The following is a 17,275-nucleotide window of genomic DNA, read 5'->3' as shown; positions in this document are numbered from 1 at the left end:
AGTTCACTTTGCAATCAGCCTAAGCACTATAAATAAGTCACTGTACAATGGGTACAATGGAGGGAACAGGAAGAGTGAGAAGAGAAAGTACATGTGGGGATATTGTCATGTCAGGCCTGGATACATCATTCCAGAATATATTTTTCCTGGTGCCTTGGACTAGGACATTGCATGTGATGTAGGCTGAATTTTGAGAGAGACGACCCGATGTAGACTATTTTGTGTTTTGACTTGGAAAAACAGACTTGTGTTTGTTTTGATGTGTGTAAATAAACACCAATACTTACAGTAAAGTTTGGATCCCTGTATGTTTACAGAACTATGACAAAAGAATGACCTCAAATTGACATAGTCTACCTTGTGCACAGAGAAAACAAAAGCCAGATGTGTTTTTTATCCAGACCATCAGTGTGTAGTTGGCATTTTGTGTGCTTATTATTGTGATGGCTTGTGTTTATTGTTTGATACGAAAACACCATTTTTACGAAGGTGTGAAGAGCAAGGTGTGTTGGCTTTTGCAAGAGAACTACGATGTTTTGCTGATTGGGTGAAAGGTTTTCCTATTTGTGTGTAGAGTTTTGCAAAAAAAAGCCATAGTTACAAAAAAGGTGCTTAAGCAATCAAACTGTAATAATAGTCTTCAGCTAAAAGCACAGAAGCACATGATTGTAGAGTAGAGAGATTGTAGAGTTCCTCTGAGCAAATTGTGAGTGTGTGTGTGTGTGTGTGTGGGTGGGTGGGTGGCTGGAGTTTGGGGGAACAAGAGGAGGATTGCTTTATGATAGAAATCACTTTGGTGTGCATGTGTGTGCTTTTGTGTTTGAGTCAGTGACTCTTACCAGAGACATGTTCACTCTTACAAGAGACACATTCACTTTCTAGTCCATTTGCACATTCCTTTTCTATTTCTGATGAAATGTTCTTCAGCTACGGCAAAGGTAATGGCGAAATTGAGCATGGTGTCATACACAAGGTCCACTTCCAGTTCCACAGACCACAGAAGTCTGTTCTGCACTACATGCCTTGGCTGTTACCTGCCTTGGATGAAACATGAACTAGGCTAATGGTACGTATTAGCTAGCCTTTTATAAAACAAATCTCATCCATAGACAGAAACTGACAGGCACTTGTCGCACATCATTCATCTTAACAGCAAACTAAAAATAGACAATGACATATAAAGGTTCTGGGGTCCAGAGTCTAGTCCTTTCTAAAACATTGTGAGTAAACTAAATATTATAAAAACAATCAATATAAATAGTTAGAGAAAATAAATACATATAGAAAAGAAAAAATAGATAAATAAAATTAAACACAAATAAAAACACCTATGCCAATTTTACTATGAGTTGTTCAATTTCTGCTGGTTTTGATATCGTTTGGTTCTTGGAACCTAAACCAGAGCTAGAAAGCTGAAAGTTGTCACTCAAAACTGACTTCTCTTTATCTAGGCCTATGTGATAGGCTATATAGCGGCATTGTGACTCACCAATCAGCCTGCTAGACCACTTGATTTTTTCATGCAGTGTTTGTTGGCTAACCTGATGTAAAAATGTGCAGCAGGCAACTCTCAATTCATAATGGCAGTCAATGCCGATTTGTAGATTTGAGAAATTTCCGAAACTATCAATAAATATCTATCTATAGGCTATATCTTGTAGCCTCTCTAACCTCTGTAATTTTGGTCAAGAAGTGTCTGCTAAATGTAATGTAATTTACTCTGGACGTTGCCTAGGCTAAAGTTATTTCCACATTTCCAGCGATGAATTGTTCTATTTACAATTGGCTACACTGTCGCCTAATACAGACTCACAGGTGTGAAAGTCTGAGACTTTTGACCCACCCTCATCATTTGCCCTTATTCAAATCTAATTTGAAATCTGATGAAAGAAAGTGTGGAGCTTGTCATTGGAGGGCGACCCTCTCACACCTTCCCCCGTGTGTCTCCTCTTTCTCCCCTCCCCATCCACCTCTCTCCCTCCCCCTGTCGCACATATTCGAGTCGAGGCCGAGCTCAGGTTGGCATAACGGTGCGATCCGGGAACGATGCCGGCGGTCGGAGCGGTAGCTGTCAGCTTCATCGTCATGCTTGCGGCCGCTGGGCTGCCAGCATGCCGCTCGGAGCTGGTGACGCTGGTGGAGGAGTCCGTCCGACCCGAATCGTCCTTCTTGAAGCCCAAAGTTATGATCGCCATACTGGCTCGCAACGCTGCGCACAGTTTACCCTACTACCTGGGCTGCATAGATAGGCTGGACTACCCGAAGGACCGGATCGCGATATGGTAAGGAGCAAACTTTTATAAAAATATTTGAAATATTTTTTTCAGCTGCTTATGACAACTGTGTTTATTACATCCGCTGGCAACTTTTGTTGTATAGCCTAATGTTATTGTGAAGCTGTGTGAATGAATGGTACAAGTTGTACTCTTGTAATGAAAACCCTGTGGAAACGGTCAAGAACAGTGCCGCTGCTGTCAGCGTGGAGGAGACCTGATGCTAAGTTTTATGATGCATTCCCCTCGCGTGTTTGCTCGATTTAATTGCACGTTAGCATGAGATGAAAGCAATGTGCTCCTTAAGCCGGTTGTTTTTTTTTATGTAGTACAACGACGCGGAAACGGGGAGCTTCAAATAAGGAGCAGGTTATTTGTTCTGGCACGGTGTGTTATGGTAGACACCTCTGTGATAACTTTAGTTCTTTCTAGATTTAATGGATGGGTCTGGGGCATCCTGGGATCTGTCGGAGACGCCAACTGCTATTGGTACTCCAGGGCAGTCATGCGGAACTTGTTAATGGTAGGCCTTTTTCAGAGCAATACAAAAGCTCCTAGAGTCCCAGACAGGGTTTGCCAGCGGTGCACCTTGCACACAAAGAAGCCTCTCTTTTTCATAAACTTTGGAGTGGGCTTTCATAAAGATGCATAGCCTAGTGTACAGTGAGGGAAATTTTTAAAAGTGTGTGAAATTGGGGGTTACTTTTTGGGGTGGTGGTGGTAGTGGGAGGGGGAGGGGGCTCTGTTCTCTCCTGGTTTCGCCATGTGAGCAAACCAAGCCTGCTGTGGGACCCTCTCATTTACTTTGCCTCTCTAAACCCCACTATTGTTTGTAGGGGCTTTATGATCATCTGTTTTCCATTCAGTTCCGCCTTCCACACACACACACACACACACACACACACACACACACACACACACATCCAACCCAGCCCCCTCTGTCGCCACCACCCCTCTGGGACCCCAGAGTGGGTCGGTCTTCACCTCCCACCTAGTCCCCTGGGCAAATGTCTAAATGACTGAGCCAACAGGCCTGTGTCGAGGGCCAACTCAAATGAGACATGGCACGGGTAGGTGGGGGGTGGGGTGGGTTCAGAGACCCGCCATTCTCAGTGGAATGTCCTGGTAACAATATTTTCTCACAATTGTTTCTCTCACTCTATCCCCTATCCCACACTTCTCCCTCTCTCTTTTCCTCAATTTCTTTCCACCTCCATCTCTCTCTCCACACTTTCTCTCTCTCTCTCCATCTCTCCTTCTCCATCCCTCCCTGTTCCACTCAGGGTATGTCTTCAACACCTAGGGGAGTTCTTCTGGCAGGAGGGCCTTTCCATTGTTTCATCGTCACGGCTGTCAGAATGCATAGCTCATCTCCTTGCATGTTGGATGTCCTCTCTCTCGCTCTCTTTCTCTCTCTCTCTCTCTCTCTCTCTCGCTCTCTCTCTGTCTGAAATTCCTCTGCAGCTCCTAGTGAGAATGTGTAAGTGTGTGAATGCCAGTTTGGGGCTCGGCAACTGTCTCCCTTATGGTGGCTTTGCCAAATCTTACCCAGTGGTAACTGGTGTTTTTTTTTTTAAACAGTGGCAAACTTGAGGTCTGACTGAGGGTTAAGGTTTTTGTGTTGCAGATGCACGCACAACCAGACACACACACACACACACACACACACACACACACACACACACACACACGGTTGTATGCAAAATGTGGCCTTTTCTTCTTTGGTATTACCTATAGTAAATATATTTGGAAGGATTTTTCTCCTCCTGTGTGTGTGTGTGTGTGTGTGTGTGTGTGTGTGTGTGTGTCTGCAGTCACACCATCAGCATAATCAGAGCTTGGAATAAAACAAGCGTGTGTGCTGAGTCAGTCGGTCAGAGACGTGTGAAGTCTTCCCGTGGAGGAATGACGGGCCCAGGCAGAGGCAAGAGAGATGGGCTGGGCCATGCCCATTTACCCAGGAGTCACTGGGCAGGTTAGGAAGCCGCATTCCAGACATTCCGATGCTGGTGGCGTGCTGGAGGCAGGCCAGGCCAGTGGACTGGACAGAAGAGCCTGACCCCTCTGACTCATGCCTGGAACGTCTGAGCGGGTTCCAGAACTCTCACTGCTCCGGCCTGCCATCTGCTCTCACTATCAGAGAGAGAGAGAGAGAGAGAGAGGAGAGCGAGAGAGCAAGAAAGACAGGAGGAGAGAGAGAGATGAGCGACAGGGAGAGAGAGAAGAGTGAGAGAGCAAGAAAGACAGGAGGAGAGAGAGAAGAGCAAGAAAGACAGAGGGAGAGAGAGAAGAGCGAGAGAGCAAGAAAGAGTACATTTTAAAAGTTAATGCAATCTCTATCACCAGTTAAACACAGGTCACACAGACATGTGTATTATAGAATCATTGAGGGATGTAGTTACATCCCTCACCACACACCACTTCTGCTTAAACAGAGCGACAAAAAGAAGACAAAGAGACGAAGAGGTACATATGGATCAGGGGAGGAGCAAACCTGGAAGAAACCATAACAAGTACAATGCAAATGTTACAAATGCAAATGCACAAAGGATGAGAGTCTAATTGTTTCGGGAGAAGACTGCCGCGGGCCAGGCCTGTCCAGACCAGTTATCAGCCCGAGTCACACTTCAGAGAGTACGCTGGGCAGGGAGTGCTGACCTTAACCCCAATCCTGACCTTAACTCAAGGCAGGTTGACCTCAACTACCTGTACTTAAGAGAAAGTCTAAAAGGTCTGCCTTCTCTGAGGGCACTCCTCTTCCACCTCTTATGGACCCTTTCAAGACTTCCTTTTTAACATTCCATATGTTATCTTAATGCAGAGGAAGTAGATTGGGGCCCAAATAGAACGTTCAAGCATTGTTTTTGTTTTTATTGTTGAAAGGGTCTATTGGAAACTAGTCTTCCCGTTGAGCTTGAGGCAAGAGATCCACACACTAGTGACAGCCGTGTCTGATGTAAGATGGAGAGGAGTAAGCAGTCAGCTCCCTGAAATGTGTGTAAATGGGGGAGAATGGATCGATGCAGTAAATGTCAGCTGTGATTTAGACGTGAACAATCCATCTTTAATACCCCTCAGGCACATCTATGTGTTTGGAAGGAATTCACGGTAAGCAGTGTGCAAACAAGCATTATATGTGTACGTGTGTGTGTGTGTGTGCACGTGCACGCTGACATATGGTTGTGCACTGTTTGTATGTACATGGCTGTGTCTGTGTGTGTGTGTGTGTGTGTGTTTGTTTGTGCCTGCATGTGTTTGCTTGTATTTACTTGTTTTCTTTTGTGTGGAATGCAGACAAGCACATTCCTCAGAGGATTTCAAGCATGTGTAGTTCATTTTAAAGGCCAACTGTGGTTTTATTGCCATTCTGTTGTCATTCCTCACACAAACACACACACAGACACACACACACGCATGCATGCATGCATTCCATAGTTCTATTAGTGTTTGTGCAGGTGTAACACCCGAGGGTAGGGATCATTCTCGAGATACTGAAATACTTCACGTCACACATAAACTGTCACGTTCCTCAGGGCACATAATTTGAAGAACATACGCAGTGATGGGAAAAGAACATATTTATGAGGGAAAAAGAACGTTTTGTGTGTTTCTGCTTGCAATTATGCACCTTGTGTGTGTGTGTGTGTGTGTGTGTGTGTGTGTGTGTGTGTGTGTGTGTATGTGTGTGTGCACTGAGGTTGGTTTATATCAGTACCGTGTTGACACACACTCTGTCAGCATCTGATTGGACTCAGCACTCTGGCTCTCGTTTTCATCGAAGGGGTATTGAATCAGAACATCCCTCCATCCCTCCATGATGAAGGCTTACAGCATAGATCCGCATGCTTGGCTGGGTCGGCACATCCAAAGGAATGCCAGGCCCTTCCTCACTGATGGCAAGCACAGCCGCAGGCGCCGGGCCCAGAGATGATCTGTCCATCCCCTGCTCATAAACCTCAGAGAGCCCGTGGGCTCGGCCCCCAGAGTCTGGTCAGTGCCGCTCGCTCGCCTGCCAGAGGAGACAATAGCAGAAGCATATGCTGCAGTCCTCCTCAGCAATACAAGGGCGTTCCTCCACAGCACCGTGGGAGCAACATGCATGCAAGAACAGGGGCTCACAGTCAATTCAGTTCCATTTAATTACATGCCAATTTGCAATATGACCATTTAAAGGTGCGATTTGTAGGATTGTTACCGAACGTTCTGTAGGCCAAAATCAAAACACTGGTGAACGTTCTCAAGACTACCAGACGCGAGCCTCTTCTGGGTTGCCAGATGTAATGAAGACTCAGCTAACGTTAGTTGACCTGCAGCTGCTTTAACGTTTCTCCAACCATGACCCAGCTACACATTTTGAAAACAAAAAATACCTCTCTAACCAACGTAACATATTTAGCTGAAGTTAGCAATGCAGATGAAGTTTAGCCTAGGCTACCTGTTGTGGAGAAATATGGCCAGCTCTGCGTCAGACTTGATATTCTTCGTTTGACGAAGACGTCACCATATCAGGAAGCTTCTCTGATGTCCACTTAATTTGTTTCTTGTTTTAATGTTGGAAATTTGCCTGCCTCTCGTAGGCGTTCATGACAACTGTAGCCATTATTTCCTACATACTGGACCTTTAAGGGATTTGAGAACATATTGATACATTGACAGTCCATATAAACTGTGGTATGTGTAGACATGGTAAAATATACATCCAATATGTGTAAGCCTGGGCACACATACACATACACACAAACACACACACATTTATACATATTTACTTTTGTTTATGCACGTACATATACAAAGCAAATAAAATAGATGATATAACCAGGCAGATGTGGCAGAGTGTCTGTCCCCTGGCCTGAGGCCCCCCTGCCTCTCTCTCTTCTCTACACCAGCACCATTCACACCTGATTACGGCCACTTCACGTCCCATGTTTGGGAAAAGAGAAGCGAGCAGAAAGCATGTTTCACCAGGTCTCTAGCTCTACCTCAATACGATTCCCAACCATGGAAGGAGATGTGAGGGGAGATACAATGGGGGGGGGTAAAAAGTGCAGTAGAAGAGGGGTTTAGTAGATTAAGTGGCAAGGGCTGCATAAGAAAGGTGGGGGAGGATTGGGATTGGGGGGGGAGGCACCAACAAGGAGCACCCAAGAGCAACAGGGGCAAGGAAAAACTCCCTTACTATTAGCAGTAAGCTAATGTTTAACTAAGTTAAGCTAACGTGTGCTTCTAACTTAGCCACTAAAGGCTGACAGGCTACATTGTGCACATAAATCATGACGGGAAAGAAAAACATTTTAATATGATAAATAAATGGTTTGGTTTGTTTTGACAAGCAGCATGTCAGGTCGAGTGCCGTGGCTGAGTTGAGAGGTGGGGCTATGTCGTCATAAAGTTGCCAGCTTCGCACCTACAGGCGTCTACATGGCGAAAGTTAGCCGGCGGTTTCAAAAGTTCCCACTTCGGAATTGATCTAAAGTGCATTTTACTCCGGATAATTCCTTTAATTTAGCAACCATTGAAATGAAGCATCTATGTCAGTTTCCATAGCAACCAATATGATTATACTAGCAAACCACTGTAGTAACTCTTTTATTTCTGATAGTAGCCACCATGGACACCTTAGCAACAACCTAGCAATGACTTCAAGTACCCTAGCAACAGCCTAGCAACCACATTCACAGTTAAAACCTAGCAAACAACATCATTAACCTAGCAACCAGCATAGCAACCACCATAACTACTCTAGCAACAGTCAGTCATCATCAACTACAACTCCCGCCAACTGTTTCCTCTGTCCTCAACTTCAACTTCAAAATAAGTCCTCAATACAATAATTCACTATAAAATAATTTAACTATTTAAACTACTCAACTATTTAACAGTTCGTCCATTCCAACTGTCAGTTGTCATCAACTATTCCCCACCAGCTTTTTTCTCTATCTGACCTCCATCTTTTTACTTAGATTATATTTTTAGACAAGATTCAACATTATTTCATTCAGCAGCCATTTTTGCATTTTCATGCACTCGTAATTCCCTGGAATTACATTCTCTAGTTCTATAGTGCTATCCTTCTTCAAAGCGTTCATTCTATAGTGCTATCCTTCTTCAAAGTGCTATCCTTCTTCAAAGCGTTCATTCTATAGTGCTATCCTTCTTCAATGTGTTCATTCTATAGTGCTATCCTTCTTCAAAGCGTTCATTCTATAGTGCTATCCTTCTTCAAAGCATTCATTCTATAGTGCTATCCTTCTTCAAAGCGTTCATTCTATAGTGCTATCCTTCTTCAATGCATTCATTCTGTATGCTGTAATGACTTGTGCATAACAGAGCAGTAATACAGCGTACGCCCTGTTTATTAACCACACCTCGTATCGCTGCTCCGCGGTCCATCACTATTGTACAGATTTGTCCCATTTTCCACTTGTAACCTCGCTTGCTTTGTATTCAGCTATGCAGACCAGGGGTAAGATGGAAAACATGCAGATCTGTGGGGGCTCTGAAGTTGGAGCAGGACTGAAGATCCACTGTGTTACACAGCTGCTGTGAAAACGATCTCTCATAAAAAACCATCTCTCTCCCAACCGTGCCATTTCAAATACCAGGCTGACCCCAGACCTGCCCCAAAGGGAGTTCTGTGCGGTAGCCACAGGTTAGCTATAAAGCAGCATGAGATTCCATGGAAGTGTAGGTGGTGGCATTTCCAAGATCAGTAGTACTAGTATCCACATAGCATATCAGAAATAGATTGAAAGAATGATTTCGGCTGGCCTATGTGAAGAATCATCAGCATGTTAATATGTGTGGTGTACATTTGTAGTTTTTAGGGTTTCCTGCGTCACTTGCATGGTTTTGGCTTTTGGATGTTCTTAGAGTTGCTGGGCCGTGTGCATTTCATTAATTACATTATGCCAATGCTTATGCCAATACAATGCCATTGTGACATGCCAAAGACGGGCATCTTGCCAAAGACATTTTATGCCCAATTAAAGCATGTTAATGCCACCAGTCTGGGGATTGCTGTGCTTAAAGCTTATTTCCACAGTGGAAAGAGAGAAGTAGGGCCACAATGGGCTCAACTGCTTGCTAGTTCCCCTGTGTTGCTTCACTTATTCACAGCCTTCACAACAAGCAAACTGCAATCCCAGACAAGCTGTTAAGGCTGTGATATGTGCAGTCTGGTGTTTAATACTATAAAAGCTGTTAAGGCTGTGATATATGCAGTCTGATGTTTAATACTATGAGCTTTGCAGAGCAAGAAGGAAAGAGTGGCCTGTGGTCTCCATGCTGCTTATTTTTACTGATTGTTTGTGCTTGTGCTCACACATGGCGTTAGTACAATGTCTTAACACAGTATTTGCATTCAAAACGGCACACACACACACACAGAGAGAGAGAGAGAGAGAGAGAGAGAGAGAGAGAAAGAAAATATGTCTACACACACACACACACAAACATGTATGCACACATACAGAGAGAGTGAGATACACACACTCTCTCTCACACCCACACGCACACATAAACAGGGAGGATGTGTGCTCATTAAATGATTACGAAGGATATTTTTATGGACAAAGAGGCTCTCAGTGGAGACCTGAGTCCATTTTAGGAGGGGAAATGTAATTTTAACTGCACTTACCGGTTTCATCACTCACACTTTGCCACTGGGCTGTCTGTACCGTCTAATTCCGTAAACGCCTGTCTGTATTGCTCTGAGTCTATCACACTCCGCCACCATTCACAAACCCCTCTCAGTCTGGTCCTGTCCATGTCGCCTGTTTTTAGCTCTGGTCTGTCTGAACCGGTGCTGTCTGTGTGTTTGCTACTGTCCCCTGTGTTTACGGTAGAGTATCGCTCCATAGAGGTCATGTGTGGTTTGGGGTCTTGTGGCGTGAGATAGATAGGTAGCCTGGAGAGTGTGTATACTCATCACTGTCCAGTGTGCCGGTCAAGATGTGGTTAAAGATCCTGTGAGTGAGCGTGTGTGTACATTGCTGTCAGAGTGTTTGTGTATAAGAGCCTGTGTGAGTCTGTGGGTCTGTTCACAATATGGATATGGAGAAGTATGGGTATTTGAGTACCCTTTGGTGTGATCACAATATGGATATGGAGAAGTATGGGTATTTGAGTACCCTTTGGTGTGTTCACAATATGGATATGGAGAAGTATGGGTATTTGAGTACCCTTTGGTTTGTTCCCAGTATGGGTATTTGAGTACCCTTGGGTCTCAGTCATTTGCAGCTTCATTGCATGGTGTTCAAATTAGTGAGTACAAAAGTGTGCAGAACTGACAAAATATGACTCTCATTATAGCTGTTGGACAGTCATCAGTTGAAGTGAAAATTAATGTGCATGGTTGGAAGCTTTTAGTCAAGCATGCTTTGATGGAGCCATTGCATGTTTCCCTTCTGAGCTTCAATCTCTCCAGAGAAAGGGCTCGCCCCATTTCACACAACGTACCAATACCCTTCTGTCGCCTCCTCTCCCCTCCCCTCCTCTCCAGTCCAAAAGAGGCAAGCCTTTCCATTACTCCATCCAAATGAATTAATGTGAAGCTGTTATTGTAAGGCTCTCACTCACTCCCCCCTCTCTCCCTGAGCACTAAATGTTCCCTCAAACTTAGTCTGTTTCGCCACCCTCTATGCCAGGCTTGCCCGCTTTGGGAGCCCGCGCTGTCTGACTGGAGCAGTATGCCCATGACTAGTGACTTCTGTGCCAGGGGGCAGCATCAGACTCCCCTGGGGTTATAAATATCCTATGAGGTGTGATGGGGAGAGTGTGTTTGTGTGCCCTGCGGCCTGTGGCACTGTCTGTTTGCAGAGAAGAATAGCGTGTTTGTGTTCTAAATAGCTGACATGTTGGGATCGTAAAGCTTTAGTGTACCAAGTAGTTTTGTGCTGAACTGAGAAATAACTTTGCTGGGAACTCAGTCTTGTGCACATTTGAGTTATATGTTAGATTTAAAGTTTTGTTTTTTCATTTAGTAGCTCAATTTGGATAGAGTGATTGTGTATATTCCTCTGTCCATGTTTTGTTATGCTTCAGTTGATTGTGCAGTCTTTTAATTTGGCTTTTCTGTCTAGTAACAACATCCTGTGGTTTTTTCCTGTAATTTTAGTCCTGGTGTTATCTGCAGACTCTTGACTTCCTTGCCCTCTGTACAGAAACAGTCATAGGGGTGTGATTTTCCATAAGAGCCTGTTGATAACTCATTCTAGCAAGAGCACCACTTCATGTGCCTTCCTTCCCCTGTATATAATTTATTGCAAACTACATCATATTCTTCTCACAAATTACATCATGTAGCCTGTTTGCATCTTTTATTTAGCCTCAAAATTTAGACTATTGATCTATGTATCATCATACATACATCAAACTGCGCTCTGTTTAAGTCCTTTAGTTTCATTTTTACTGCAGCAAAATATACCCTGGTGACATATATATATATCATCGGCTGTATGTGGGCTGTTAAACTCTTTATTGTACTGCAGCAGTAGTGTGTGTGTGTGTGTGTGTGCTTGTGCGTGTGCATCTGTGAGAGAGAAGATGGGTATATGTGTGAGTGTGAGAAAGAGCTGGAGTGTGTGAAAGAGTGAATGGCTGATGTCAGCATGAGTGTGTGTGAATGGCTGATGTCAGAGTGAGTGTGTGAAAGAGTGAATGGCTGATGTCAGAGTGAGTGTGTGAAAGAGTGAATGGCTGATGTCAGCGTGAGTGTGTGGGAATGGCTGATGTCAGCGTGAGTGTGTGAAAGAGTGAATGGCTGATGTCAGCGTGAGTGTGTGAAAGAGTGAATGGCTGATGTCAGAGTGAGTGTGTGAAAGAGTGAATGGCTGATGTCAGCGTGAGTGTGTGAAAGAGTGAATGGCTGATGTCAGCGTGAGTGTGTGAAAGAGTGAATGGCTGATGTGTCAGAGTGAGTGTGTGAAAGAGTGAATGGCTGATGTCAGCGTGAGTGTGTGGGAATGGCTGATGTCAGAGTGAGTGTGTGAAACAGTGAATGGCTGATGTCAGAGTGAGTGTGTGAAAGAGTGAATGGCTGATGTCAGAGTGAGTGTGTGTGGGAATGGCTGATGTCAGAGGGGAGCAGAGCTGGCAGCCGGTCTCACAGCTCTGTTGACCGAAGGGGGCCTGAGGAATTCAGCTGTAGGTTTGCACTAACAGACACACACACACACACATGCATGCACGCACACACACACACACACAGACACACACACACACACATACACACTCACACGCGCTCCCCCTCCCTCCCTCTTCAGTCTGTAGGTCCAGCCAGTTTCAGGAAGAGCGGGCTACAGCACAACAAACACACATGTGCATTTGCTCTCTCTCTCTCTCTCTCTCACACACACACACACACACACACACACACACACACACACACACACACACATTTACATTAGCATTTTACCTTATTCACACACATATACACCTAACTGCTTACCGCACTCACACATTCTCACATATGGATACTCATGTACATAATCATATACCACATCATATACACTACTTCTGTATTAATCTTGCATACACTCAGCACACACACATATTTTGTATATTTGTTTTTTTTAAGTTTGAGAAAGTAAGTTATTGAGATGAATGGTGCTTTTTCTGGCATCTTTTGTGTTTGTTATTTTTTTAAATGTATTTGTCATGTCTTGATGTCACGGGTACGCTGGCGACTACGCCGCTCCATCCGGCATCTTTTATCTTTTTGCTATGTGTCTTGTATGTGGAGCGCTTTGGGTTGCACTCTGTGCATGTTAAATGCGCTATAAAAAGAGAACTGACTTGACTTGACTTGACTTTTAAGTGTGTGTGTGTGTGTGTGTGTGTGTGTGTGTGTGTATGTGTGTGCGTGTGTGTGTGGAATCCTCATTACCCATTGTTTGTGTTATATAATAATGATCTAGGCTGTGAATAGTGCAATTAGAGCAGCATTGAAGCCTTGGTGTGAAAGAGCTTGGCCTGGTGCTCTGCTGATCATTTTTCTAAATGGTTGAAAGTCTTTAGCTGGGAAGCAGAGCAGGGAGTGAGAGTGATTCAGTAAGTGATAGAGAGATAGAGAGATAGCCGGAGAGGTAGAGAGAGGCAGATGAGGGGAAATGAAAGAGAGTGTAAGGTGAGTGATAAGCATATGGTGTCCAGATGCTTCCCGCGAAGAGAGGGGCAGAGAGAGAGAGAGAGAGAGAGGGAGGGAGAGACAGAGAGAGAGACAGAGAGAGAGAGAGAGAGAGAGAGAGAGAGAGAGAGAGGGAAGTGTGGTGAAGCACCTCAGGCTGTTAAATAATGAGGTGGAGGTAGAGTTACAGTACAGAAGAGAGAAAGAAAGAGAAGGATGATGAGAGAGAGAGAGAGAAAGAGAGAAGGATGATGAGAGAGAGAGAGAAAGAAAGAGAGAGAAGGATGATGAGAGAGAGAGAGAAAGAGGCTGAAAACAGGAGAGACGAAGAAGAGCAAGAGAAGAGGACCAAAATAAACTCAAACAGAAAAAAACCCTTGAAAGCATCATTTAGCTCAACATTCTGGATCAACATTCCGTATCAATAACAGTTGCAGAAGTCATGACCAGTCAAAAATAAATCCTGTCAAACTAAAACCCCGTCCACTCTGACTGACTCCACAGCTTCCTAACACACTAGACTTTTTATGTCACATTATGTTTGCTATGTTAAGGTTTAATGCATGTTTTCATCAACTACTCTAAAACGTAATGGTCTGAAGTCTGAATGATCATATCCATCCAATTTGGACACATGAGATCAGGCTCCCTAACGCCGAGTACTTTTCCATAGTCTGGGACATAAACAGGCGGGGCTACAGTGCATTGTGTGGTGTGTGAACGTGTCCGACATGGCAGAACTGTCCAGTCCCATAGGAGGCACCCAGTCCTATAATAGGAACGCTCAATGACACACACACACACACACACACACACACACACACACACACACACACACACACACACATATACACACACACATATACCCTTCTAGAAGACGTCTGTTTCAGGATGTGTGTTCATGTATGGGTCTGCTCTTCCAGAAGAGCAGACCCAGACATGGGCGGATTATGAACTTTCGGGCCCCTGGGCCCAGATGTATTAAGGGCCCCCCACTAATTGTTGCATATGTGGGAGGGAGGGTTTGGGGGTCCTCCCCCAGAAAAATGTATTTGTTTAATGTGATTTCCTGTATTCTGGTGAATTTTGGGGATGGCCAATACTAAATTCAATAAGATTCATAGCCTACATCCTGATTTGTTGATATTGAGGCAATGATTCCATGCAAAGGCTTGGGCTTCAGGGCCCCCTGACCTCTTGGGCCCCTGTGCCCGGTAGGCCCGTGCAGTAATCCATCCCTGGACCCAGACATGAACACACATCCTGAAACAGATGCTGAAACGGAACATACACATACATACACACACACACACACACACACACAAACAGGAGAGACTTAGACACAGATCCTGAAACAGATACTGGCCTACAGTTCCTGCCCCAAGATTTTATTAACACTCTCTTTCTTTTTTTCAATTTTTGGGGTGCACTCTCTGTGCATGAAAACTGCGTTATATACATAATTATTTACTTACTTACTTTCTCTCTATCCATCTGTCTGTCAGGTGTACACACACACACACACACACACACACACACACACACACACACACACACACACACACACACACACACACACACACACACAGTAATCCCACTTCCCTTTCATCATTCTCCTCTTTAATGGGTGTTCAGGTGTTTGTAGTCTCTTGTTAAAAAGCAGACCCCCATTGCCTGCTGGGAAGTGTGACCCTTTGCAGCACTGCTCCTGCTCTGTGATTGGTCTGGTGCCGAGCCTTGGGGAGGGGTGCCTAATGTGATGATGATGGGGCAGACTCAGAGGGGATATGATGGGGTGTGTGCGTGTGTGTGTGTGCCCTTTTAAAATAAAAAAGAACAGACGTCAGCCATAAACACAAAGCCCTAAGCCTCGGGCACTGTGCTTGTCTCAGCTCCTTCAGATCTCTGCATTCTGCCTGTGCAGGCCTCTGGAATCTGTAACACACATACACACATACACACACACACACATGCACACACACACACACACACACACACACACATACACACACACACACACACACACACACACACACACACACACACACACACACACACACACTTGCATACTGTACATGCACACTCACTAGCACACTTGACACATAAATACACACACATCCTGGAAGGATTATTGGTGCTTCTCTCCCCTCCCTGAAGGACATTTACACCTCCCACCTCACCCGCAAGGTGACCAAAATTGTGAGTGATGCAAGTCACCCCGCTCACAATTTGTTTGATCTACTGCCCTCTGGGAAGAGGTACAGAAGCCTGCGCTCCCGCACCACCAGACTCACCAACAGCTTCATACACCAGGCTGTTAGGATCCTGAACTCTCTCCCCCCTCTCCCCCCTCCACCCTCAGCTACATAACATCCTGGACTTTTAGACCCAAAATGGCTGCCTTGCACTACTCCACTTGCACTACTCCACTTGTACACTTGCACACTTGCAACTTGTTGTTGTCCTGTTGTCCTGAACACTTCTGAACACACTTCTGCTGCTCTTACATAACTTGCACCACTATGCCACTTGCATACTTAGGTCAAACAAAACTACCTCAGCCATTTATTGGCCTGACTTTTGCACTATTATATTGACTGTCTACTGTATGCACAATTGCACAATTTCTACCAAATGTTGCTGCTCTTATTTCTTCATTGTATGTGCCTTCTTATTTTTACTTTTTATATTGTTTACTTGAATGTTATGTTTGTCTGTGGACCTAATTGGTAAAATATGTCTTGTCTCCACCGTGGGATAGTAGGAAACGCAATTTCGATCTCTTTGTATGTCTTGACATGTGAAGAAATTGACAATAAAGCAGACTTTGAACTTTGACTTTGAATACACACACTTATACATATGAACCCACATACTTAGGTGCACATAAGTATGTTCTCATTCACATATTTTGTATTGCACGTGAATACACCCAGTTGCCATGGAACATACAGTACCAGGAAATGGAATGATATTTAATTTCCATAAACCCTAAAGATGTAGACACAAAGTATCAAGTGAAAAAACGCTGGTGCGCTTGTTGCATTTTATATCTTCGGTTTCCTGCTGTATAACGTCAGCTCTGTGCATGGATGACACTGAAGCACATGGGATTTTACTTACATTCATTTCTTGTTGAAAAGAACATCAGATCGCTAAAACAGCTCCTCCAGAAATGCCACGGCCAGTAACCGTCTGGCACACTGTTGAATGCTACTCTTTAGTGCATACTTAAGTCGTTAGTATGCTCTTCCGCACTGGCCAAGTCCAGCCGTGGCACATTACATAAAAGCCACGCAGCATGTGGAGGCTCCAGCCTAGAGCTCAGCAATGGAAAAAAGCCAGTGTGTGCTGAAGGCACCCTGTGTGTGTTTGTGTGTGTGTGTGTGTGAGTGTGTGTGTGTGTCTTTGTGTGTGTGTGTGTGTGTGTGTGTGTGTGTGTGTGTTTGTGTGGTGTGTGTGTGTGTGTGTCTGTCTGTGTGTGTTGAGAGTGGAAGAAAGTAACCTACACACTATCGACCAGCGTCCTCCCCTCCCCTGCCTGTGTCCAGAACAGATGTAAAAACACTAAGGCACACTCACGCACAGCAAGACACACACACACACAGACACACACAGACACACACACACACAGACAGACACACAAACACAGACACACAGACACACACAGCCATGGCCTACTGGTTAGCTCTTCGGACTTGTAACCGGAGGGTTGCTGGTTCGAACCCCGACCAGTAGGTACGGCTGAAGTGCCCTTGAGCAAGGCAGCTAACCCCTCACTGCTCCCCGAGCGCCGCTGTTGTTGCAGGCAGCTCACTGCGCCGGGATTAGTGTGTGCTTCACCTCACTGTGTGTTCTCTGTGTGCTGAGTGTGTTT

General features: G+C 44.7%; 1 protein-coding gene across 1 annotated transcript in view; it reads left to right on the top strand.

Moving 5' to 3' along the window:
* The first annotated feature begins 1,992 nt into the window (after positions 1–1,992).
* colgalt2b (collagen beta(1-O)galactosyltransferase 2b) overlaps positions 1,993–17,275 on the top strand; it is a 42,281-nt gene continuing 26,998 nt past the window's right edge. Inside the window, exon 1 of the mRNA XM_042056668.1 lies at positions 1,993–2,282. Coding sequence (XP_041912602.1) covers positions 2,047–2,282 — 236 coding nt within the window. The 5' untranslated portion in view covers positions 1,993–2,046. The remainder of the gene's footprint in view (positions 2,283–17,275) is intronic.

The sequence above is a fragment of the Alosa sapidissima genome, chromosome 12 (assembly GCF_018492685.1).
Source record: "Alosa sapidissima isolate fAloSap1 chromosome 12, fAloSap1.pri, whole genome shotgun sequence".
NCBI classification, from domain to species: Eukaryota; Metazoa; Chordata; class Actinopteri; order Clupeiformes; family Clupeidae; genus Alosa; species Alosa sapidissima.
Note: the sequence above shows the minus strand (reverse complement) of the source record. Positions and strands in the feature narration are given on the sequence as shown.